Source organism: Rissa tridactyla, chromosome 7 (assembly GCF_028500815.1).
Source record: "Rissa tridactyla isolate bRisTri1 chromosome 7, bRisTri1.patW.cur.20221130, whole genome shotgun sequence".
NCBI lineage: Eukaryota > Metazoa > Chordata > Aves > Charadriiformes > Laridae > Rissa > Rissa tridactyla.
The window spans coordinates 10,828,095-10,854,436 of record NC_071472.1 but is presented as its reverse complement, the minus strand read 5'-3'; the positions used below and the strand labels follow the sequence as shown (position 1 = coordinate 10,854,436).

The 26,342-nt window shown below is 44.7% G+C and overlaps 2 protein-coding genes across 2 annotated transcripts in view; one reads left to right on the top strand and one right to left on the bottom strand.

Moving 5' to 3' along the window:
* The window catches only part of CFAP221 (cilia and flagella associated protein 221), a 52,142-nt gene extending 28,223 nt beyond the window's left edge, over positions 1-23,919 (bottom strand). Inside the window, exon 1 of the mRNA XM_054209821.1 lies at positions 23,794-23,919. The gene's annotated coding sequence lies outside the window, so the exon portion shown is untranslated. The remainder of the gene's footprint in view (positions 1-23,793) is intronic.
* On the top strand, positions 699-21,888 carry SCTR (secretin receptor). The gene is given in 15 exon segments (XM_054209822.1): positions 699-761; positions 763-819; positions 822-926; positions 4,911-5,037; positions 9,576-9,686; positions 13,624-13,727; positions 14,014-14,111; positions 15,067-15,199; positions 16,412-16,565; positions 16,657-16,717; positions 17,270-17,339; positions 20,121-20,212; positions 20,308-20,446; positions 20,643-20,684; positions 21,712-21,888. Coding segments are annotated over 15 exon segments (1,533 nt in total).
* Positions 23,920-26,342: the final 2,423 nt, after the last annotated feature.

Sequence of the window (26,342 nt, the reverse complement as noted above, 5' to 3'; positions counted from 1 at the left end):
CAGCTGGAATCAACATCCCACCAACGAGGTACGACAGCGATCCAAATGTGATGACATCTTGCCACCTATAGCACCAGGATGAAATGCAGACTGGCTGTTTCTCTGGAAGTTGGATGAGAGGGTGAATCCCAGGGAGCATTTAGAGTCCTCTTTGGAAGGGGGGGGAAGACAAGATCCCCTGTTTGCCCGTTCTCTGGTGCCTACCCCAGACTTGAGGTAATCTTCAGCTCCGGCAGCTGTGCTTGCCTGGGCTTGGTAGGAGGCGCGGGTAGCCGGCTCTCCTGCAGCAGGCTCCGCCAGCTTTCTGACTTCTGCCTCTCGGGGATGTGTGCTTGCTGCAGGAGGCATGCGCAGAGCTGTCGGGAGCAGAAGCAGTGCAGGCAGCCCGCATCACATTCCTCCAACCCTGTTTCTCAGCAGGGCACTTTTTCCAGGGCTGGGTTTCGCCTTGATTGATTACGTCTGCCATTGTGGCGTTGACATCTTATGCGGGAGTCCTGCTTGGTCCTTTATCATGGGAGCATGAGGAATGGTCATTCCCCAGCGACACCCGTCGATAACAGTGAATAATAGCCGGGAAGGGAGACAGACGATAGTAGGAACACGCTCAACAGAGGTGCTGTTATTCTTGGGGCAGGAGGCTTCTGCAGAGGAGGAGGAGAGCTGGGAGGGTGGACAGGGGAGTCCTGTCATTGCTGATGCTCTCTAGGGCTCAGCAGCTGTAGAGAAACATTGACTAAGGATGGGCAAAGCTGGGAAGGAAAAAAAGAGAGGAAGGAAAGGGATGAAGTGAAAGGAGCTGAGAGCTACGCTGGAGAGCCTACGGACAGCCTGGTGACCTCTAGTGCGCAAGGGGTGAAGGAAGCAGACTGTGATTGACTATGTGGACCATCTGGGTGATCATCTTCTGGATTTCAGCTGTCCTGGTAGGTGCTCAGAGCTATCTATTCCCAATTGCATGGAATCACATGTTGTCTGAGTAAGTGTGCCCCTGTTCAATGAAGTCGTGGTGTCTGTTTAAAAAGGTCTGTATAGCAACTGTGATATTTTTATTCTTTTTATTCTTGCTTCTGCTGCTTCCTGCACTAACTGACAGTGGCCAGGTGGTTAGATGCTGGATGCCTCAGTTTCCTCACTATATAAAGACAGCAGCATGCCTCACTTTCCCCATTTGTACAAAGACAGCAGTGTTACTAACCTGCTTTGGTTAACATAGCAGGTTCTGCAATGAAGGAAAAAAGACTTGATGCCATTTAGAGATGCTTTGATGATTCACACCAGCAAGCAATCCCCTAAGGAGGAATGCCCACCACTACCAAAGCCTCCCTTGATTCAGACTGAAGGAATGCAGAGCAATGCTTGACCCACAAAGTTTGGTTTCTTTCTTTTAGCTTTATCACTTTACTGGGTATTTGTGTGGCAGATTGTCACTACTGAGCTCTGGGCGCTCAGACCGGACGGGAAGGACAGCTGAACCTGGGCTGTGATCTCCAGGTGCTGCTCAGCTTTTTTAGGTTTTGCAAGCATACAAAACCGAGACTGAAATATGTCCAGCATGGCTGTGAGAAACTGGGAAAGGATCAAACTCTCGGCAGATGTAAAAAATCACCTTTTCATTGCAACTAATGGAAAAATCGATCTATTTGCCCCAGCAGGGGATTTGGATCAAACTCTGAGAAAACCTGAGCTCTGCCTAGACATTTTAATTGCAGCCTGAATGCAATCGCAAACTTTTTTTGCCTTTTGATTGTCTTCCATAATAAAAATAGTGACTGTGATGATTTTCTTGTAATTTTGGTTTCTTATTCTTAGGTACTACTTAAGGGACTCTGTAAATAGATGTCATTGCTCAGGGTGCCACTGAGAGCACCTCCTTCCACTTATTCTTTTTCTAATCCTTCAAAATACGTATTTAGATTTTGCCAGACATCTTTAGTTCTCCTTTAAATCCTCTCATTAAACTAAATCCACTTACTTTCAAATTAAATGGCTGTGAATTCTGTGGCTGCAAATATTGTTTATACTGAATAGTGTTTAGATCCATTCATTCCACAGGTTAAAAATTGTATTTGGCTGTTGCTATCAATATCGCAAACTGCAGCTTTCTGCCCATTCTGGGCATGTAGTTATCACAGCTGTTTCTGATTGGAATGGTTTTGGTATCTTATATTGTCTTTAAACAAAATATAAGGATGTCTTGTCCCCTCCTCAAAATCTGACAGCCTGTGAGCTGGGAGCTGTTTCAGTGAATTAGTTAAGAAAAGATGAAGAAACCGCACGTAGAGAAGCCCATTTTCCTCCTCAATTTCAAGGTGCGGGGGCAGGCTATTTGCTCCCAGGTGTGGATGGTAAACACGAGTGAGACTGAGTGCAGCCAGCAGCAGAGTGGGGTTATCTTGCCATGGGATGGGAATCGGGATTTCGCGTCCCTCAGCAAACAGCCGCGCCGGACCTGTGACAGCCCTGCTTGCTCCCAGCTGGCTCCATCGGATGCCAACGTTGGTAAAGAGTGACTGAGGGACAACGTTTGTGCAAAACAAGGTCTTTAAAGCAGCACCTGGAGGCTCCCTGCTTTCCCTGGGTTTAAAAATCCTGTTACCTGCACCTCTATTACCAGGCAGTGGTACCTATCTGATCAGAAGAATAGGGTGGACATCACTTGTTGGGGTAAAACAGTAATTGTAAAGCATTAACTACACCACATTCCTGCTTGAGCCACATATTGCATGTAAGAAAATGACACTGCATCAGATCATCAGTGTGGTCTTCGCAGCTGGATGTGTAAAACTGTGTGGCCTCATGCTAGGCGTAAAAAAAGATTGTAGCCTTTAAATCTCCTTCTAGAACAAAGGCTTTCTTAGGACCTACATTCCTTAAAAGGAAACAGTGCCCACAAGATGGATAGGCTTATTTAAGATGAACAATTTTCCCGTTTTTTAGATTATTACAATGTGATTTCTAGCATTTATTTTTACGTATGTTCAGTATCATCTTGAACAACCTGCATGCAGACCAGACTGGTTCTGTTGGCCACTTCAAATGCTCAGCACTGATGTTGCTTTTTAATGTATTTTCAAGGCAACTTTTGGACAGACATACTACAGCAGAAGTGCGTTGTAGGTCCTAACTGTCATATTTGAACTTAAGAACTCTGAAAATGTACTAAGTTGCTTTACTACTGGTAATCAAATAGATAACAATAGAGTGATAAATAATGCACCTTTAAAAAATCTGTCAATATTTAGAAATTATCAAATTCAGCCTTCAGCTAATAGCTGGAACTCCTGAATTCAATTACATTTCTTTAGACATTTCTATTTTTTTCAAAGACTAAATGGATTTTAAAAATTTGGTTTTTTCAAATATTACATGGATTTAAAATGCATTTAAATCCTGGCATCAGAGGATTGTTTATTTCATCTGAATTCTTTGCACATGTGATTCCAGAAAATTAATTACAATATGCAAAACCAAATAGTTTTTACTTGATTTATTTAATGACACACAAAGACAAGGGAGAAAGATGCTGAAGTTAAACACGTCAGACCAATTAGATGAGGCATGATAAACCGCTGGAAAGACCAAACTTTGTTCAGAAATACAATACCCAGAATACTTCCAGCTGAAATGAGTGGGAGTATAGTCGCTGATGTCTGTTAGGCTAAAATGTAATTGTAGAAAAGTAATAGCTTTCATTACAAGGTTTTCAGTGATTCTCTGTCCTAAATCTAATCTGAAAGTGATCAGCAATGCTACAAGTTTGATTAGGTTGAGTAGTAATATGATGCTGCTGGGTTAACTTTTCCTACACAAAGTACATTAAAAAATCTATCATCTGCTACTTTTCAAGTAATACATCCTGATGACTTGCTTTTAATATTTCAAGTATATGTGTGTATATACATATGCATATATACATGTACATGTAAGTTCCATAGTGTGAATTTATAAAGATTTTGGGGTTTGTTCTTGAGGGAATTATCTGCTTTGTTATAATGGGAATGTTCAGGTTTTGTTTGGGTTTTTTTTGTCAAAAATAATAGAAACTGATAAAATAATAGAAATGGTAAAAGTGCTTTTTTACTGCAAGACATAACAACTGGCACCTTGTCCTACAAATCATTTGCAATGACTTTTAACACATGCCACTTTAATGGTTGGTAGCTGTTTTGTACATACATTTTGGTCCAGCTACACGTAACATAAGCTGCACATTTAATTGTTACATCAGGATTAAATTAAGAATAACGTTTCCACACTGCTTTGTGAGAAAGAGGGTGGGGCAAGACAGGAAGGTGAAAAAATCACCTTAGGACAAATTACTGTCTAGGTTCTCGCAAAAATCTGGGTGAGATTCTGCTTTCAGGTTGGCTCCTGCAGGTTCCAGCAGTGAAACAGGCTTAGATTGCCTACACCAGTGGACATATTTGGATCACTTGTGCCCAGGCAAATGAGCTGCCAGGTCTATGGTTTAACACTGCCAGGGGCGAGTAATTAATTCTCTGTTGCTCTAGGAGAGTCCATCAGTGCCCTGGATGTTTCTGCAGTCTTTTGGAAGAGCATCCTGCTCATGTACTTAATTTAGCAGAATAACACATTAATTTTTCTCAATAACAGTAATGTCAGCAAAAGGGAGAAGGCAGAAACTCAGTCTGTGCTTGCCTGCTGCTACTATAAAAAAAGCAGACTTAATTAGGAAAAATTACTGTATTTCAAGGAAATTGAATGTATTTCAAGGAAATTGAATATATTTCAAGGAAATTGACTGTACTTCAAGGAAATATTGCCCACAATCAGTTGATAGGGTTAGGGTTACATAGGGAATATAGCATAAGAAGGGGAAATCCTGTTGAGGGAAGTCCTGTAAGTTTTAAAAGGAAAAGTGACTCCACTGCTTTTAAAATTTGCAGATCAGAGCTGTCCCACCTGTCTGTGACCTCCTGAGTGTCCTGAAAAAGGAGGAAGAAAAATGTGCTGAGATTCTCTCGCTGGAGGCAAAGAACAGAACACCTGAAAATGAACTGCTCCCGAGCTCAGGTAAAGGCTGAACGAATACGCAGGATTAAAAACTGCTCTTACATGAGCTGGGTGGCCTCAAAATCAGACAACCGCACATTCCTTCCTATAGGAGGCATGCATCTTCTATGCATCTCTCATTTAGGAGCAGAAAAACAGGTAAGAGCTGTTATAAGGCTCCGAGAGTTGGATTTTGCCCTTACTATGACAGCAAGAGTTGTAGGAGCCTTCTAACTCAGCTGCTCAACCCCAGTCCTCACAACTAGGTAGTGCATCAGCAACAAAATCTTGCAAATTGCAGAGGATTTGGAATTCTTCTCATCTTGGACACGGATATTTTTATAAAGTCAGCCCAGTAAGTGCAAATTTACTTAACTATATTTGCCTTCAAAATCAATCAATACCAGCAGCCAACATTTAAATCATGTGGCCTGAAGGTTCTTGTTGCTTTCTCCTTGCTCTAACTCACTGTCACATAACAGAGCTCTTGCATTTCAGAGATTTATCATCATATTAAGGAGTTTTTGGGCCTGGGGAGTTCTTGTGGTACTGAGTCCTCATCATGTAGACAGGTTTCCTTTCACAGCTGAGCAAGCGTATTCCTGTGCAAGGGATCTCAGAGAGATAACTGCAAGCAATTATTGAAGATTGCCTACGAACTGAGTATTAGCTTCCGCAGGCAGCAGCCGGGTCAGCATCTCACGGATTGCATTGGATGGAGGCAACAGATGTGACTATTTTTTGTGCACGACCAGCCATCACCACTAAGGATAGGTCTATGTCATTCACAGCATCTCGCAGTCTGAACTGTTTCCAGGTGACTTTGGTGGACCGTGACATGGCGAGGTCCTCATCAGTGTGGAAAGTGAAGGGGCTCCTGTGAGATGTGGTGTGTGCAGGGTGTCCTGGCCAGAGATAAGATACTGCGTGTAGCAAGAGTTGAGGCTTTTTCTTAGTTTCAAAGCCTTCCTCTCTAGCAGAGAGTGTTGGAGACACAGAACTTTTTCCCTATGACCTGGCATAAGGGCAGAACTCAGAGGGAAGATCTATCGCCAGGTTTCTTATCATACCGAGCATTTTTCTCTGTCTTTGTTTTGTCCCTGTGAGCCTTGTAGACTGATGGGTGTGAGCACAGCTTCAGAGCATTATGCCCATGTAGCAGTGACAGGGTACCTTATGGCCGGTTGCCAGAGACTCCAGAATGCAGATCTGTCTCGTTGCATATAAGAAGTTTGATGATATGAATAAATCAGTATTGTTTGTTTCCTTCCCCGGTGCCCTTCACCAACGAGGAGGGTGGTTTGACAACCTATCTATTTTTTCTGCTTTGATCCTTTGACATGGGTCTAATGTCGAGCTCTGCATTTCCTCTGCACCGGAGCTCCAAAGATGCAAACAAGCTAAACTTCACAGGACTGTGCAGGTGTGGACCAGCACTAGCATTAGCAGGCAAGACCATTTTACAGATGGTCTCGTTTTATCTCAGTCAAATAGTAGCTCCTCAGTAGAGACTTAATCTAGTTTTAAGTTGGGTCCAAGTCTTAAAAATTCCCCTGAGGCCTTTTGTTACTGGAAATTTTTAAACAGGGTAATTCTACCCTCTGTGCCACTCTCCCCAAATCTATAGAGAGAGAAGGTAAAAGTACAAGACTATGTTAAATCTTTGAGAAAGCATTTCCAATGGCTGTCAAAATTGCTCTTGTAACTCTGGCCAGTCAGATCAAACAAGGCATACTGCCGTGGGCTCAGGGCTACCCACGCAGCAGAAAGCCTTAAGCTGGAAGTGGCCAGAGTGACTAAGCCCCTCTCTGTCTCTGTAACTGTGCAAACACACCTCCTGGAAGCAAAACCCCAGAAAAATAAACAGGGGTAAGATATACATCTTTCCCCAAGTATTGGCTTCTGAAGAGAGAGACCAGAAATTTCTTTCTGCTGTTCTTTACTCAAGGAGGGTTTGTTACCTCAGTAAATTATGGAGTAATGCTTTTATTCTGGAAAATATTTGCTTGTATTCTGCAAACACCTCCAGCCTTTGATTATCTGTGTGTCTGAGATCCATGTGGGGAAAATCCCATAGAGGGACTTTAGTCTGAAGAATAGATAAACAAAGCTCTGGCTACCTAGTGCATGTCCCTGGTGGATCATGCAGGGAGAGAGAAATGCAGTTTTTCAGGGTGTAGGTCGCCCTGCATACCCCATCCCTCCTGCATCTTCCCCAGAAGCTTTGCCTGGTGCGGGCAAGCAGCGTCAAGTGGAATGGCACAATAAAAGGCAAAGCAAGGGACAAGCTTCCACAGCGCTGTCTCTGCTGCAGTACTCACATCCCTGTGAAAATGGTACAAACACACAGGATTAGTTGCAAGTGAATCAGGCACAAAGTACCTGAGCAGTGTGTGTTTCTTATCCTGCTACAGTATAAGGAAAAATGGACTCTGTATTTTACCTCTGCCCTTGTGATACCAGTAGCTTGGAGGAGGGAGAAGGGCTGTGCTCTGCCTCCACCCAGGAGGCTCTTTAGGTAAGTAGGGGTGGGTGGCACTGGCTTTACTCCCTGAGGGCTGGTGAGAAGCTCTCCCACCTCCTGCAGGAGGAACTGCTTGGCTGGGTTTTGTTTTCTCCTCCCAGGAGGAGACCATCCCAACAGGTTTTTCTGTGCACTGAGTCTGATTTGGGGGCTTTATGCCAGCGCTGTTGGGATGAAGGTTTGATAACCGAAATACTGCAACACAGCTGGGCATAAATATCACCCAAGGTGATGTTTCATTTGCAATTAAACTATTGCTTTGAAGTAAATTGTTACCAAGTCATATAAACATTGGCACAAGGAGGACATCAGAGCTGAGGTGCCCTGGCTGTTGAAAACTCCAGGCAGTAGGACTGTTGTCCAGGAGGAAAGCAATACATTTCTGGAAATGAAAATAGCTTTGTCGGGCTACTGGAGGCTGGCCTTATGAAGCACAAAGCATTTGAGGAGAACGCTCAGCACTTCCCTCAGCTTTCAGTAAGTGTGCAGGGCATTTGGCACATGCCAGGACCCACCAGGTGTAGGGTGGTCCTGGCATGCTCCAGTGGCCTCTTTTTCCCCCGTCATGTTACAAAACCCCCAGAGGAGATTTTGCTAAAACCAATGACAATGAGTGGAGGCAAAAGAGAACTAGCCCAAATGATTTCAGCCAGTGTCTGGAGAGGAGCAAAATAAGAAAGACAAGAATTATAGTTTCTCTGTGGCACAAGAGGCAAAAACTGTAGGTCTTCTCTATTAACACGCTGCGCCGCAGGCCAAAATTCATCCATGCCAGCTTCAAGCACCTAAGCAAGATGTCTAAGTTGAGATCACCATCACACTGTGTTCCACTGGCCATCGGCTCCCTGATGCATCTCTACCAGCTCCACCAGAAGGCAACATAGCCAAGCTGAGAGTGCAGCTGGAAAAGCCTGCCTCAAATGCTGACTGTGGGAGGGGACCACAACTAGGCCATCCTTAATAGAAGCAGCTCCTGTGCCTACCTGAGGGAAATGGGGTGAATCTGGACAGTGTCGGTCGGTCCCTGCAGCTGATGGAGGTCTCAGGTGGCAGAAGGTCCAGGGAGGGCAACGGACCCATGGGCTCATGCCTGCAGAGACCCCAGCAGGACTCCAGGTTCAGTGGCTGCTCTGAGATGGGTCCTCCAACAGACACTCTCAGGGGCCTGGTCTTGGAAACAACAGTAGAGGCAGATTTTGCCAGAATATTGGTGTGTATCCATGTTTTGCCCTGGCCTGTAAATGTGATGACCTTCCCTCTACAATCGCAGGGACTGACGGAGCTTGGCAAAGTTTTTCTCTCCTGCAGCAGAAAAGCCATTGAGACCTGCAGCCAAGCCCAGCGAGTGTTCTGTTGGCGTTATTCACTCCAGAACAGCCTTGGTATAATGAAAGACATGAACAAGCAGAGGAGTATTTATGGTGATACAGGCATGACGCTGATACTGTTCCTCTCTGCCCTTCGCACAGTATCATTCTGAAGCTGTTTCAACTCCTAGTCAAGTTGTATCTTTTTCTGTTTACAAAAGGATTATGTAAGGAAAACATCAGGGTGACTCAAAGTGGAAGCTCTAGGAGGGCTGAAAAGTCAGCTAAAAAAATTCACATCTGGTTTCCTTCACCTTTGCAGGGCCATTCAATGTTACCAGAAGACAGATGGGTAGCCAAAGGCCTGATGGAAAGTTTACAAGGGCCCAAGTTTCTCTTTGTTTGGCTAGTAAAGACCAGTGGAGTCAAGGACCGGAACGGGACAGGTCTGGATCTTGCTCGGTCTGGTTTGAAGCAAGCAGGAACTGTTCTGTCCTATCCAGGTCTCGACAGGCCTCAGTAGGACTTGCTCTGTCTCATCCAGCTTGCTTTTCGGAGTACTGAGCATCTTTGTTCCCACAGCTGCCTTGGTCCTTGGGAGACATTGCATGGTGTTTCATTGCTTGGAGATGTTTCATAGTGTTTCATAGTGTTTCATTGTTGGGAGAAATTTCATAGTGTTTCGTCACTGGGAGATGCTGTATGGTGTTTTGTTGTTTCCCCCCCAGACAGATGTGCTGGAATGTGGGATAATATGAGCTGCTGGCCTTCGTCTGACGTGGGACAGATTGTCAACGCTCACTGCCCTAAATTCTTCCAGATGTTGACTGGGAAAAAAGGTAACACTAAAAATATGCTTTTCTTGCCCAGGTGTTTTTTATAGTTATTTTATTTTTAAATGTGATATTTACAATGATGCCACTGTAAGGTCTGAATCTGAAGTGAAATTGTGTCCCTGCTTCTTTTAAAGATGGATGGTTAGCAGCTCTGTTGCCAGCAGTAAGCAAACTGTGGGAAAGCTGGGAATTAAAGTAGCAAGATGTTTTAAGTGTTTATTTTCCTTAGCCAGGTGGAGAAAATGCAGAAAGTAAATGCTATCCTGAAAAGCTGTTTTTTATCATGGTTTCTTAAGGAAAAGAGTTTTCTCCACTCAAGCTCTGTGTTCATGTATTTCTGACCATCTTTCCCCTTCTAATAACTCTTAGAGACAGTGGCTGATCTCAGCTCAACTTGATGGGGACAAAACTTCACAGAGTTACGTTCATTCAAGTTTTGGCAAAACAGCCACCCAGGTAGGAGGGAAAGATCTCTTTTTTGCCTCCGTCAAGAGGAAATCTGCACCGGGGTTCATCCCTTGGCTGTGACAGGCTCCACAAAAGTGGCACAAATTCATGGGAACTCATGTTTCATGGCTCACCAAACAACTTACTCAAAAAGAGATGAGCTCAAGCAATGTTTGTGGTCCTTTCTCTGGGATTTGTAAGCTAGAAATGAAGGGAAATCTATTCCCAGTATACTACAGAAATCATGAGCCATTAAGTAGGAGTTTCTGCTTGCTTTCTGTTCAGTTACACTTTTCAGCATTGCCCAAGAAATGTGCTTACATTTCTCTTCAGTGAGTTAATGATTCAAATCAGAAGAGGATTTTGCATTTTTCAGTTATAGGACACAGATTAATGAGGTCCAGTACTTACAGAAAAGCAGACAGATTCATTTTATGGAGGGAGGAATGGAAGACAAAGTATTAGATTGTCTAATAAAGATTAGATAAGTCAGAGGAGAAGCACTTAGTGCTCTTTAAATAAAATCAGACATGAGACATTCAGATTAAAATAAATACTGTACTACTTTCTGTACACACAAACAGTAGCTGCCCATTGAATCTTATGATCTGGTTTAAAGACAAAGGATAAACTACACAAAGACACAGATCACTGAAGAAATCATCTGTCTGGCATGCGCTCACAAATCTTTAGCGTAATGATACTGTCCCTTAAATGCATTACATGAAATCCTGGCTGGTACAGCCACTAGAGGGAACTTCTCCCTGCCTCTGGCCTTCGTACTGGGGAGGAAAACAGGAATTTGTACATCCAAAGGTCATAATTACATCTCAAATGTGCACTGCATTATCTTCGAGATAGTCTAACAGCTTTAAACTTTAGTTGCCCTCCTTATCGAGAAGCTGAGAGCTGAACCACTTCTGATCAGCAAAAATCAGAGTGACGTTGTTCAAAACAGAAACCCAAGACACGGTCCATTGGCATTTGCATCTTATTTTGGTCTCTGCATCTGGCATTTTGGGTCAAAGTCAGCAATAGTTTATTCACATTCTCATAGCCACATTCTTCTCTGATTTTATACCGCGGTTGGCTTGTGACTCATGTATTTAATTACTGCTACAGTCATTGTCTTGTTTGAAGGAATTTTGCAAAAGAAAAACAAAGATCTGTTTGCTTGAAAAAAAAAGCTAAAGTTTTCTCTCCTCACCACTTACAAAGCAGATGGGCAGCCACAAATGCCAAAGGCCCATACGTTAAGGGATGCAGACAGCTCTGAGCTCTGACCAAATCCTGGTCTCGGTGCTGTTGAGCTTTGTGCTGACATCTAGACTTGCATTTGCAGCCCAGACTGTCTGCCCCCTTCCCACATGACAGACCAAGGAAACAAAATAATTTGGGAACAAGTAATATAACTGAAGTTCACATCCAGACCTGCTCATTGTGTCTCAGGCAAGAAATGGGGAAAGGTGTGACAGCTGTGGGGATTCAGAGGCAGAGGAAAAGGCCACATAGGATAACCCCAGTTCCATGGCCATCCCTTTAGCCAGTGTTCCCCCTTGCATAGGCAACCCCAAGGCACCAGCAAACACCAAGCACTGATCGTTAGACAGACTGCAGACCCCGAGTCTGCTCCGAGCAGGGCATGCTGCAGTTTTCCCAGTGTGTGTGTCACCCATAAGCAAGTAGCATTGTTAAAGTTGTGCTCGTGTCCATCAGTGTAAAATGCCCTGCATTATCTCCCATGATTCGCATATAACACAATTGCATGCACACACCAACACAGAAATTCACCTCTTCTTGTCTGATCTACTTTGACATCCTCAGGCAAAAACCAGTTACAGGCATGTTTCCATGCACAACACTCGGCTCTAAGTACATGTCTTAATAATTGAAGCTGAAGTAGAGAATTTGCCACCATACCACTCCCTTGCTGAGTGCTAAGGCAGGTTGGGGAGAGCTGTTTCTCCCCTGTTGCTGCTGCGCTGCAGCAGTGTATAGAAAACGGGGTATATAAAAAGCACGCCTGGCCCTTCCAAAGACGCTACAGTGGAACAAGAGATTCATAAAAGTGTCAGAATAATAGTCTGATACTGACACACCCAGCGCTCTACCCACTTGGAGATCTCAGCATGTTGCTGCGCCTTGCAGTTTTACAGAGGTGAGTTCAAACCAAGTGCAGACATGCTGTCAGGTCACCAGAATTAGCCCAGAGGTAGCAGGAGCCCTGACTCTGTACTGACAGTCCCAGCAGGGCTCCGAAGAGCATAAACCAGTGCCAAGTACTGCTGCATATACATCTCCTTCCATTCCCTCAACACTGTGGGGACGTTTTGCAGGGACTGGATGCCTAGAGTCCCCGTGTCTAAATGTGTGGGCAAAAATAGACTTTTATGGTCGCTTCTAGCAAGGCTTCTACTAAGAAGGGCTGCTGATTTCAGGCCCTCTCTAAGTCCTTGCTAGTGTTGCCATTACTGCAGCAAAGCCAGGATTTTACTCCTCGTTTCTAAAGTGTGTCCCCTACCTGACAGGTGAATGTGATTAGGACAGTGGGCAGCGGTTTTACTTCTTTTTAAAAGTTTCTCTTCAGCACATAACCTACATGCCCGGTAGGATCATTGTCTTCCAGTGAGATTGTAAGGTGTGTAGGGGAGGACTTGCCACTTACACTTTAGGGCCAAACATGAATATGGACATGTTCAAACCTGTCCTATTCAACCATGTGCAACTTGCTGGTGATCCACCTCACTCAGCTTTAGGAGTGTAAATGTCAGAAGTCGGTCAGACAAGCTGCCCTCCGAGCACGTCTGTCTGAAAATTAGATGAATTCTGCAAATGCCTCTTTTTCTCCACTGACTAGAAAGACAGCCAGTAGTGACACAGTTGGACTCAAGCATTTAGCTTTCAGATGTCTAACTTAAATCAGGGGAATCCCATTCTAGCCTTTAATTTGCAAGTAAGCAAGGAAATCAACAGTGTAAGATAAAGCCCAGACCTGGCTGCGGGGAAAAGCCTTTTAGTTTTCACTTACATCTCACCAAAAATCTGTGACCATCTAAAATTTTTTCTTCTCTTCAGACCATGACAAACCACAGTAAGGAGGTGGGAACATTCAGGAAAGTATCAGGTTTGCATGGAGCATGAATTTGTGATTGAACAAGTCATGTGTTTGCTGATCTTGGAATACTGGCCAAGAAACACCAGATGTACCGAACAGTATTATTTATGTTGCAATTAATAAAAACACATCCATCATAGTCATCCCTGAGTTGGCAAACAATATTATGACCCACACAAATACACTGGGCAAGTATCAACATAATTAGCTCAGCTGCATTTCACCTCCAGCTATGCAGAGTGCACTGCCTGGGGAAAATAGACTCTTCGCTCTTGGAGCAACTCTACCAGTTGGTGACTGACCCCCAAGAGGAACAAAGATACAATTCGAAATGATCACGTTTGATTCTCTCTTTTTTTTGTTGTTGTTACCACACAGGTTTTGTCTACCGAAACTGTACGAGTGAGGGTTGGTCAGACCCATATCCGAGACCTGATATCGCTTGTGGCTACAATGTCAATGACACGGCAAACGAGGCGAGAGTGAGTCCGAGTTTCTGTGACCACAGATCTGCTGCTTTGGGGCCCTAGGGGAGGGACACGTTAAGGAGAGACCGAATGATGTTATGATTAATTCAAGTGGGATTATTCTTGTAGGTGTTTTTCAGCATAAATGCTTCCTCCAAATGATCAGAATGGATTGCTGAGGGTAAAGCCTTGGTAGCTGATTTTACAAGGAAATTTATTTGTTAAGTAGGAGGAGACTCTTGATGTGGGCTGATTTCTACCAGACAGTCAAAGATAAAAATGTGAATATGTTTCCCTGCAGCGTTCGTATTTCATGACTCTGAAGACCATGTACACCATTGGATACTGCACCTCCCTCGTGACGCTGACGATAGCGTTAGTGGTCCTGGCCTGTTTCAGGTGAGGAGAAGCATCTCTGGTTTCTATTTGGCCAGGACTTCTGGTCATCTCAGCTGACAGAGTCTTCTGTTGGCTTTCAGGGAAAGTTAAAAATTAAAGTATTTCTGAAAACCTTCACAGAAAGCAGTGACAAAAATGATCTCTGAGTCTTGTCTCCCAGAAAATGTCAGGGCTGCTCCTCATACTGTGCTCTCCTGTCCTTTCCAAAATGTAGCTGGATGTATTTTGCAGACTGGTGTTTGCACCACCAAAGGACTTCAGTTTCCTTGGGCAGAGTGTATTTTCCTCTGCTGTTCTTTTCCCTGCTTGAGACTGTGGCTAAAACTTTGCTCTAAGGGCTGCTGCACTGACTGCTGGGAAGGTGCTTCAGGTTTACGGCAGTGATCTGACAGTCGGCTTATCTTCACGTGTCCTTATAACTTGGAATTTGTACTTTGCTGCTTATTCAGTGAAATGAATTTCCCTTACAGTATTAGGGAAGCACCTCCGGGCAGAAGGAACCCCAACTACTTTGCAAACTTGTCTTCAGGTTGCGCAGCCTCTGGATCCAGATTACGTGGACATTTAATACTGAAAACATCGCAGGCACAAAGTGCACTGTGCAGGCAAGCCAAATAAATCCACCCAGGTGTGGATAAACACCTTGGCTTCTTGTTACTCCAGAAAGGAGGGAGGGAGACTAGACCAAGCATATTGGCATAAAATCACAATTCTTCTGGCAATGTTCAGCTTGTTTTAGCGCTTAAGTGGAGCAGATATGACTTAAGCTTTTTAAGGTCTTCCCTAGGATATCCCTCTTGGGAAATGCATTAGTCTTCCTTTCGCAGACAGAAAAACAGCATTCTTAATTTGTCAGTTTAGCATTAACAAGGATCGAAACCTGCTGTTTACAGCCACAAGCTAACTGCGTTGGCTAGGAATGTAACTTCACAGGATCTCTCTCTTTTTGTAACAGAAGACTTCGCTGTACAAGGAACTACATCCACATGCATCTCTTCACATCGTTCATTTTGCGAGCTTTGTCCAACTTCATCAAGGATGCTGTTTTGTTTTCCTCTGAAGACACAAATTACTGCGGGGCATACACGGTAACCCTCTGCCTTCCAGCTCGCTCCATGCCTCAGTTTCTCAGCAGGATCCTAGCAGTAGTTAGTGTGCAGGGAAGGAAATCTCTGTCCCAGCTTTCTATTCAGCATGTGGGGTTATAGGAGAAGAGAGGTATGCCTTGTCCCTTCTCTGTCACTTGATCCCTCATGTTGGTTGTTCCAGACTGAGATTTGCCTGTTTGGGAATATTCTTTGTGGGTGAGGGAGGCATGAGGACAGAAAAGCAGCTCAGGCTGGAGTATACACACAGAAACCCAGGTGCAGTTCCTCCTGGTTACAGATGCCCTTACAAATATTGGAGCAGAGGGCATCCAGGTCAGTCTGAAGTAGGTATCTCCATTCGTCATCTCGATTGTGTTGACTAGATTGCCACAGAAGACACCGGGAGCTCAGCACATTGACCCAGAAATGCCCAAACGTGTGTCTCGGGCTATGGACACAGGATACACCACCAGGGTGGAGATTCTTACATGGATTTTAGATCCTGGTAGATGGGGCTGGCAGGAAAAGTACGAGAACACATTAAATATTGCTGACATACTGCAGTGTGAGACCAGATAGTAAGATACGTGTTTGCACCCAGAGAGCCTGGAAAAGGGATCTCCCAAATTCTGAATTATTTTTTCCTTTTTCTTTCTATTGCCAGCAAAATATCTTGAAAACTGCAGGGGTAGGAAGGATTGGGGTTGAGCACTGGAGATGATGTTCAATGCTTTAAGCCAAAAGATAAGAATTAGGGAGGGACAAAACAAGGTCTTTTTTTGTTGTTGTTTTATCCACCCAAATTTGCTGGATTTTTGTTGTTGCTGAAGAGGAACATTTTGAGCAAATTTTAACTTGTCTTTATCGACCCTTTTTCTTAGGACAAAAAACCTGACCTTCATGTGCTTCTCTAAGGTGATATTAGTGCTCCTGATACTAATAAGGCAGTAATAGGGAAACTCCTCTAAGCGTGACAGTAACACAAACCCATGTCTCCATGATACATTCAGTTCTTGCTAGTGAGGCAGTTGATTAATGAATTTACAAGTGCCAGCTGCGCTTTCTTGTCATGTGAATGCTTGTCTCAAGGCCACCCATTTAGTCCCCTAATTGCTATAAAATCTCTATTTGCCAAGATTTACTTACAGCTCTCTCTCTGTTAGAAGGTAGATACAAACCCAGGCAGAAGCTAATTATTCTCTCTTTCCTCAGGCTGGGTGTAAACTCACCATGGTCTTCTTTCAGTATTGCATCATGTCTAACTACAGCTGGCTCCTCGTGGAGGGACTGTACCTCCACACTCTCCTGGTTATTTCTTTCTTCTCAGAAAGGAAGTTCCTCTGGAGGTTCATCGCGCTTGGATGGGGTACTGGTTCTCCTTTCAGTAAGAATAACTGTGGGTTTGTTTTGCCTTTGGGGTGGACTTGTGGAGCAGTAACTGGCATTTCCAATTGCAGGTGCCCCAACTGTATTTGTGGCTGCATGGGCGACCGCTAGGCAGCTCCATGAAAATATTGGGTAAGTTTTGTGGATGGAGGGAAGGTGGCACACTGGGGGAAGCACACGGACCCCGCGCAGGCTGCTCCACTGGCTTCTGCTCATTCCTAACCTTTGGCAGCCAAGCAAACCAACCACCACCCTGCTGTGGTGCAAGCCTGGATCCTAGCATGGGCAGGAGTACAGATCCAGCTGAGCGCCCCGAGAAAGAGCCTCAAATATCATTCAAGCATTTTCAAGGTTTCAAGGGTAGGAGGTAGTCTTCAAGTATTAATTCAGCCCATGATATTTTCAGTATATGCATTTGACTTTCTGATCCATGAAACTTTGTTCCTTTCTCTTCTCCCTTTCAAACTTTTGAACAGTGGTTCTACTGTAAGGGCAGGACATACTTTTGTCCCGTGCAGGTGGAAGGTTTTCTGTCAGAAATGTTGTACAGCTAAGTGAGAACAGGAAATTAATTTCATAGAAGAAGGGAATAGGGGCCTATCTGAAGTGCAAAACAGACTAAACCTCTTTGAAAAGGCACCAGTGTTTTCATAACTGACTGCACCTTCTCTTCTATTTTTACAGGTGTTGGGACATTAACACTGATGCCAATACCTGGTGGATCATTAGAGGCCCTGTAGTTTTGTCTATTTTTGTAAGTCTTTTCTGGGACAAGCAGATTCAAACTGTATTTTCAAATATTGTGAAGTCAGAGATCATCTACTCAACGTGCTTTAGAAGTGTGTTAATGAACTGATGTTAGACACGTGCCTGAACTGGTGTGACACATGAAGTACTGCTTAAGCAACTTCTGCTCAGCAGGATTTAGTCAGTAACTAATGCCCTGAAGCTAAGTTCACAAGGAAAGCTAGAGTGTCCTCCCAAGAAGGAAGAGCCTGAAGAAGATCAGGTTTCCACATCCTGTTGATTTCATATGAACTTGGCTGGCTTGTGGTAGCTTGTTTTGGACTGTTTCAAGGAGGGCTCTGGAGGAGAACCGAAGTGGCTGTATGTTTCAGTACAATCGCCTTTGTGTCTCCTGGTCAATGCCCCTCTCAGCAAAGCCAAAAACAACTTGCCTTACATGACCATTAGCTTTTGTTTTCAGCGATGAAAGCAGCTCACAGGCTGCATGCGTTATATGTTAGTGGACTGCAATTATGCTATTGTGGCATTTCTCACTGAAATAAGGCATAGGCACTGAAACAGTGTGAACCTGCCCAGTACAAGGCAGTAGCGATGTCAAGAACAGTTTGGTACATATAATACTCATCACCCATAGTTTGAGCGGTTGTTGAGCCTTAGGTACCGAGGGGCTGGAGCTTCTTCTTGGAGATAGTGGTTCTGCCCAAGGGAGATGCTCTGGGGCAGACCACTCTGCAACAATCTATCTGAAGCCCTAGTACAGAAACACGTGAACTGCTAGTTACTCTCAAGGAACCCACTGACACTCCAAATGAGAACCCGAGAGTTGGTTGAGGTTTTTGTGTTGCCAGTAGGAGCCATTATGTTTGCAAAACCCAAACTGCAACACTTGCATGCTGTCTTGGAAACCCAAGCAGCAGAGATGGTGCGTTAAAGTTCTGCTCCTATTTTCCACTGAGCAGTTCTTTACTCCCACAAGACAAGCAGAAGACCACACAAACAATTCAGGATCAACTTAACGAGGCCACAGCATTTATTTTTCTTAATGAAACAACCCTTATGCTCCAGAAGCCACTCAGCAATATTTAAATGCCAACAAGGCCCAGGCATTCTGCAAGGCAAAAAGCACAATCTTAATTTATCTTTTGACGGCCACCACCGGCTACCCCCTTCCAAGTTTCCTCAAAATCCTGATCGCATCTAGCTTAGCCACTTAAGGCAGGAGCCGCCTACATGCCTCTGCCTCTTTAACCTAAAAGAGGCTTTTCTCAAGCCCATAGCCACAGACAAACAAACAGCCCGTCCTTCAGAACTCAGATCTAATCTCTTTATTCCTCACGGGCGCACAGTCCTTAGCCGTTCAAAGGGTAGAAAATCAACACCGATAAACTCCTTTATGCTCCCAGGCTCACACTCATTGCCGTGCTGCCCGCGGGCGATCCCTCCCAGCAGGAATCCCCCCTCCCTTCCCCACTACCCCAGTAGTTTTCATCAGCAAAAAGTCCTGCTCAGCCTACACAGCTCACGCCTGGCCTAGTGGGTTAAAAAACCCAGAATCCCCAGCCTGAACCTCTTTTTTCCCCACCAACATCCCCCAAATATTTCAGTCTTCCCTTCACGTTCCTCACCCTTAACTCCTCACAGCTCTTTCCTCACCCCTCCCCAGCTCCCCAAACTTCCAGCCCTCTCCAGACACCCTCAGCAGCCCAGACAACGCAGCCACAGTTGCTCCCTCTTCATCCAATAATTTAGGGAACCTGGGGACGTCCTGTGTCTGTTCCATTTACAGCACACCCGCTTCTCTTAGGGGAACCCACCACCTCAGAGCCATGCTCCAGCACCCACAGGCACGTACAAGCCACCGTGGAGAAGATGCACCTCTGCGATGGTGTTTTCCAGACATCAGGGAGGGTTAAAGGCCTGCCACGGTGCAGGGTGTTGCAAAAGGGCTGTGGGTGCATGTTGGTGGGCTGTGCAGGTGCAGGAGGAGAGCAGGGTGATGTCGGGAGCCCCGATGCAAAGGGCAGATAAAACCCAAGGTCGCTACACGCTGGCAGTGGGAGAGAGGCACACTCAGGCTCTGGCTCCCCTGCGACTCCTGCTCTTTGCCTGAGGGTCAAATGAGCAGAAACAGCTATTGCTTCACCTTCGCCCAAACTGAGCAGCAGAACAGCATTTTTATCTGACATCCACCCTTGGAGAGGGGGGCAAAAGGAAAACTTCAGCATTGACTCTCTCCTATCCCTACTTTTATCTGCTTTGCCTCCATCACCCCAAACCACGCTGTGTCTTTCAGCAGGGAACAAACAGCATTTGCAGTCCCTGTTAGTAAGCAGTAGCTCCAGTGCTGCCTGTTTGCTGGCATCCAAAGCGGGGCCAGACTGCGCAGAGGCTGTCTGAACCCCACAGCCACACGGGAGCCTACTGATGTACCTGATCTCCCTGCCCTTTGGTGATTTGCCCGGATAATAAACCCTGATTGTTCCCAAAACTAAAGCTGCAGCGAACTGGTGGGGAAAGCAGGCAGCACCCATGCCCAGGGTGGCCAGGCAGGCTGGAGAGACAGGGACGGGGACTGGGATGGGAACAGGGACACAGTCAGGCCAGCCCCAGCCCCTCTATTCTGCCGGCTCAATCAAAACACCCCAAACTGGTTCTGTTGATACATGGCAGTTACATAAGTGGTGACTGGGCATTTGGTTTTGTTGCCTTTTTTCCTATTTCTTTTTCACATCCTTCTTTTTGTTTGTTTTTGTTGTTGTTGTTGTTGTTTTTGGTTTTTTTTCTTCAGGTTAATTTCATTCTTTTTGTTAACATTTTGAGAATCTTGATGAGGAAGCTCAGGTCACCTGAAAGACGGAGCAGTGATTTCAACCAATACAAGTAGGTCCCTTAAGTCACGACTTTACGCCACATGAGCCCACCTGAGCCCCTCTTGCTCCTTCTACATTGGCTTTCCCCTCTGTTTTCATTCTCAGGAGACTTGCAAAATCAACGCTCCTCCTCATCCCTCTCTTTGGGGTCCACTACATCATCTTCGCTTTTTTCCCTGAAGACACTAGCAGTGGCACAATGGAAATTCAGCTGTTTTTTGAATTAGCTCTTGGATCATTCCAGGTAATATTTGACGAGCTATTATTTCTTTAAAATAAGAAAAGAAAAAAAAAAAAGAGGCAGAACACATAACTCTGCAACAGAGCAGAGTCCCAATGGCAAAACCAAGCTGTCTGATTTCCCTTGGGATGCCTCATCCCCATTCAGAAGCTGAAACTGCAAGTTCTAATTTTGTGACCATGGTTCTTTTATCTTTTAGGGCTTTGTCGTGGCTGTACTTTATTGTTTTCTTAATGGTGAGGTGAGTTTTGTGTAGATAACATTTTCTTTTATTGCTCAAGCATGCCTCATTAATCAGTAGGATACGTTCTCCAACGAATCACACGTTTTATCTGAGAGTTTTCTTCCCAGCTACCTAACGTCACTCGTGAAATACCTCCTAGACCTGGCAAGCCTAAGTAATTGTATGCCAAATGCAAACTTCACCTCTCAACTATTGCAGCCCTTTCATAAATCAGATAGAATTATTACTGTCTGGGAACACAGGGTGGGAGTACCATCCTGCACACAGTTGCACTGACAATCAACTGGTTTTAACGCGTGGTGCTACTATTGGTCATCCCGTTGGCGTTTTCTTTGCTTGATCCTTGGGAGGGAATTTATCAAAAGCTGTATCTAGTCCAAGTTTATTTGGACTCTCTTAAGGTAAAGTTTTTGGAAGAGGGACCATTTCCTTTGTAGTTGTATGGTAACTCCCAGGCTCCTGGGCTAGAAATTGCTCTCCAAAGTGCTGCTGCTGGTAGAGGTGGGGGGAAGCGTTATCCAAACCTGGGAGATCCTGAGGTTATTAGAAGGGAAAAAGCGCAACACATTAGTGCCTAAGGTGGAAGAAAAGGTCATTTTGAAATGGAAGAGGGGTTTGAAATACTTCAACTGATCCTTTAACAGTGTTCAGAAAAAGTTGTTTTGAAAAGAAAATCTGCATTTTTTTACTTTAGAGTGCCAAAATGTCCCCTTTTTATAATTAAAATAAAAATCTTGGAAAAACCTAAACCAAACACTTAATTAAGGCCAGCTAGACTCTGTAAACAGCTTCACTTGCAATTAAACAGAAAAACGGGTTAACAGAAAATGGTGTGGCTGCAACAGTATCACTAGAAGTGACAAGAAACAGGCCCTACCCTAACCCCTTAAACTGGGGGTTAAATAAATAAATCCAAACCTTGGCAAAGGTAGCCCACTCTCCTTTTCCTGTTATACTGCCCTCCGCAATGCAGGGCTCCAAGATAAACTAGCTGAACTAAGTCTTTTGTGACCTTTCTACCTAGGTTCAGCTGGAAGTTCAGAGAAAATGGAGGCAGTGGCATTTAAACAAACACTTGCGTCAGCATCTCAGCACCTCAGCGAGTAACGGAGGAAGTGGCTTAACTCAAGAGATGCAGATGGTGAGGTCGAGCCCACCAGAGCACAGGAGAGCAACTCTCCAAAGATCAAGCGTGCTTTAACACTGTATGCTTGGAGGATACCTCCATGCTCAGATACACATGGTTAAGTCCCATGGACCGTGCTGGGAGTCTTGTGTATGTATCCAAAAGCAGGACTTGGCTGTAGATCAACGGTTCTTGAAGCACATCTGTTCATTTATATCCTGCGCAGCACCAGAGTTATTTTGCAAGGCAAAATGGGCCAAAACATTATGTCCTTCCTTGGGTTTCTGGCCACAGTCATTTGTGTTTCTTTCCACACCAATATTTTTCAGCTGCTATTTCTACCTTAAAGGTGACCTTTCATTTTCCATGTGGTTCTCCAACATGTTCCAGGATAAGCCAGGCTGGTGAGTTTTAGATGTTCTCTATTTCTTCTGCTGTTGAAGCTGGGAGGACGTTCAACTTTGTACGATGAAGGTTCTGTGCCATCTTTTAACACAGGCCATGGGCTTGAAATGCAAAATTAATTCACCGCTAAAATTCACCAAGACTCAAAGTCTTTCTATTGTGGTGATGGACACTGGACACTAAGAACATAAAGCACAGCTGAGCTCCTGTTTCCTCTCTGACTGCATATCCATTGCTCAGGTATACGCCAGTGGCAGGTTCAGAGTTTTCTTCCTTTGCCTCTTCTGACAGTGGAGACCTCAGAACTAACAGTGGTACAATTCAGATCTTTGTATCTTTTTGAAATAGTAAAAAAACTATTACAGCATATTCCAAGGGTGTCCAAGAAAACTTTAGTAAGATGGCTCTTTCCTATTATGTCTGTAGCTCTGAGACTTGTCCAGTTACTCTTTGAAGGGAAGCAATGAAAGCCCTTGAGACATTTAAAACTCAATTGAACTGGACCATACAAGGTATCTCGTGAAAAACACCACCATAGCATCTGGCAAAAATATCTTTAGAGTCTACAATCCCACAGCGTGCTGAAATCTACAAGACCGTGCATTGTAATACACTGTCACAAGGTATCTGAGCTTCTATTGCAGCTTTATGTTCTTAAGGATCAAATTGTTAAGCAAGTTTCCCTGGTTTGACCGGGAAAGGGATAAAACAATTCATCCAACAAATGCAATCAAGCCTCCTACTTGATTTTGTATCTGCATTTCCCCAGTTGGGGCAATTCTTGCCTGGTTTTCTTCAAGGGCAAAGATGACTGAGCAGAAAGCAAGTGGCTTTTATCACACTTCTCTCTCCCTCCTCCGGATCACTTACAAGACATTGGCAAAACATGCATGGTATGTCAAATGCTGACCAAGTGACATTCCCCAACACTCTGCCAAAACTGCTCTAAGGAGCTTTTATTCACACCAAACCATCATGGTAGACCTCTGCCACTTTACCAGAAGGCAAACATGCAGAGAAATTCAAAGGATGCTTTCAAAGTTAAATCACCTGTGCAGAAGCAGATTTTTAAGTGCTATTAGCACTGTTTCAAAACCCGAGATTCAGGAAAAATGTCTGTTTTTCTCTGCCGGTGCTGCCAGTTAGATGGCACAGCCTGTGTCCTCCCTGGGGAAGCAGGCATTGTGGGTAGCAGCACCACTGAAGGCAGCCAGGCCAGGAAGGGCACCTTGGCAGGAGGGAGGGTTTTGCATTCGCTCTGGCCTCCCTTGCCCAGTTTGCTTTGCCCGCTGATGCAGGTCACCCAGCAGCAGGAGAGCTGAACGTCTTTAAAACCAGGGGGAAAAAAAATAAAAATCAAATATAAAGCAGTCAACTGGCAAGCCTTTCCAGGAATTTATTTTAAACTTACATTTTTTGGAAATAGCAAGTTTTTGAGTCGACTTTGTCCTTTGAAACTCAGCCAAAGCAAGTAGAAGGAACAGCAGAAAAGCAGGATCAGTCCCGTGACTGAGAGAGAAGTGAAAGTCCCTCCATGCGTGTTTGGGTGAAAGACCTCACTTCTTGCTGACTTACCCATGCCAAGCAGAGCCTCCAAACTTCTTGGGGGTTCATTCTGTCCCGGCGCATTTAGCAAGCCAGATACTTCCGAAAAGATACAACCATTAGGCTAATTTTCTCTCTAGACTGCAAATAAGACCAAGAAGAATGGAACAACTTGTATGTTCCCTGTCTGAGAATTAAACATTTATCAGTCAAGCCAAAGCAGCTGTTTGTTTTAAATGCAAGTGCTTTCTTCCGGCATAAATAAATAAATAGAGATTCAGAGATACAATAACATGTAATTAATTAGATCTGATGCAATTATCGGGCCTCCCACAAGCCAGTGCAAGAGCTCAGCCCTGCAGTACGTTGTTAGGACCAGCCCTGATGGCACAAGGTTGGGTGGAGCCCAGACTGAGCATGAGACTTACTTGTACAGCGAGTCCTGGTGAAGCAGGGACAAACCACATGCTCCTGAACAAAATGCTGCTGCTTTCTATATTTAAAAAAAAGAGTTCTAGCATAAGTAATTGTTTTACATGGCCATTTTGGTTTTATTTGACTTGCCTGAAATAACAAAAAAAAAAAGGCAGTATTTCCAGATTCTGTATTACATGTTTGCTTCAGGCATCAAGTGCTGGTCTGGTTTGTATGAAGAGCTGGGGCTCCATAAAAGCCCTCAGATGTCAGGTGGCATTTGGAGTCCTCGTTTTTTTGGGAAGAACAAGTCCACTGGTGCAGGTGCCAGAAGCAGATGGCCCCAGGCATTAGGATGCTGTGACCTGGACGTAGAATACTGCTGCCAAGCACCACCATAGTGGGATGGGTTCTCACCTCGCCCAGCTTCTGCGGAGGTGGTACAAAAGCACCTTTCCCTGCTGGGGATCTCTCTTGATTAACTGTACTGACAAATACTGAAGAAAAGAGCTACTTAGCTCCAGGAACACTGACGAATTTATAAGCAGAGGAAGAGGGAAGTGAATCTCGGCGAGCAATGCAAAAAAGGAGAGATTAACTGGTAATGCAGACTCCGGTGTCAGTGGCCTGGAACTACTAACACGGGCTGAACAAACTCCACATTCAGGTTTCACCAACTTCCCTTTCTCTACACTTGCTCCTCGGTATTCCATGTGAAGCAGGCATTTGTTATCAGTAAATAGGATTTAAGCACCATCTTTCACACGAGTAGTTATTGTTCTGGGACGCCGGTGACAGCCTCTGGCTATTCACTCCAGGTCCCCAGAGAAGCCAGTTGCAGCTCTGCAAGCCAGCAGCGCAGGCAGCAGCTCCAGCAGCCTGAAGATCGGCGGTCTACCAACTAAAACTGAATTTAAAAGGAAATGATTAATAGTCTTCTCTCCCCCAACACAGCAACAAGGAAGTTCCCAGCAAAACGTCAGAGGCAAAAAGCAGTATTGTTGTGCTGTGAATAATTACATTGTGCAACGCCTCACTGGGCATCGGGGGAGCTGAATTCAACTGTTTGAGAAGGGGGTGGTGCCAATTCAGAGGGGTTGGAGCCATGTGAAGGTGAGAGGGCCCAGGAATCCAGCCAACACCCTTTCCAGGACACCCCCCGGGGGGCACACTTGTCTTTCCCTCAAAAAGAAGGCCCTTACTGACGTGGAAGGTTTAGAAGGGTCATTACCTGCTCACCATAGCCCCAGCAGAGGGAAAGAGAAGGCAGGTGAGGGCAGTCATCTTCTGTAATCACCCTCCCCTGACTCACAAAACTAAGCGATGCTCAACCCCCAAACCAGCTGTCCCTCCAAGCACAGCTGATGAAGGTACTGTAGACTTAAAATCAAAATACCATTAACAGTCCAGGATAACTCCTTAGCTAACATGCCCTGTGCCATTATTTACGTATTATTATCCACAAGCAATGGTTTGTGCACAAGTTTCCAATTAAAATTAGTAACTGAGCAAGTCTAAACAGCTCATTAACAAGAGGTGATGTTCATTACACAGCTTTTAAGAGATATTAAACCATCTGAGACAGGTCAATGACCTCTCCCATCAGAAAGAGAACACCAGGTGCTAATTAACTTACTTGAGATTACATAAACTAATTCAGTGGTGAAGCTGGAAATCTGCTTTCCTGACATTTAACTAAACCTTTTATTACTGGGAGCTCAAGGGAAAAACCTGTATAAATACATTCGTAGTCAGATACCACTTCTGCAGGCCAAACAAGCAAAGCTGGGGAAAAGAGCAAGGATGCTTCAGACACAGGGTGCGGTGTGGGAAAAGGGAGGTGAAGGACACAGGAAAGAGCTCTTTAGCTGGTAAACAGAGTACATGCAACAGCAGGAAATCATTAAGAGCCAACAAGGTTATCTCTAATTCCCACGAAGCAGCACAGCTGACTGCCCCTCTTGTTTTGTAAGACAAGAAAGCGGTGCTGGCTGCTTGGATTGGTGTGGACAAGGAAGGGAAAGGAGAGGGGAGTGTGCAGCAGCCTCGGCTCCCTTGGTCTGGAGCTCGGCAAAGCGCCAAGCAGTCATTTCTTCATCAGTCTAGCTGGGTAAACACACAGAATTGGCGCCTGGGAGATTACATAAACCCCACTCATCCCCTTA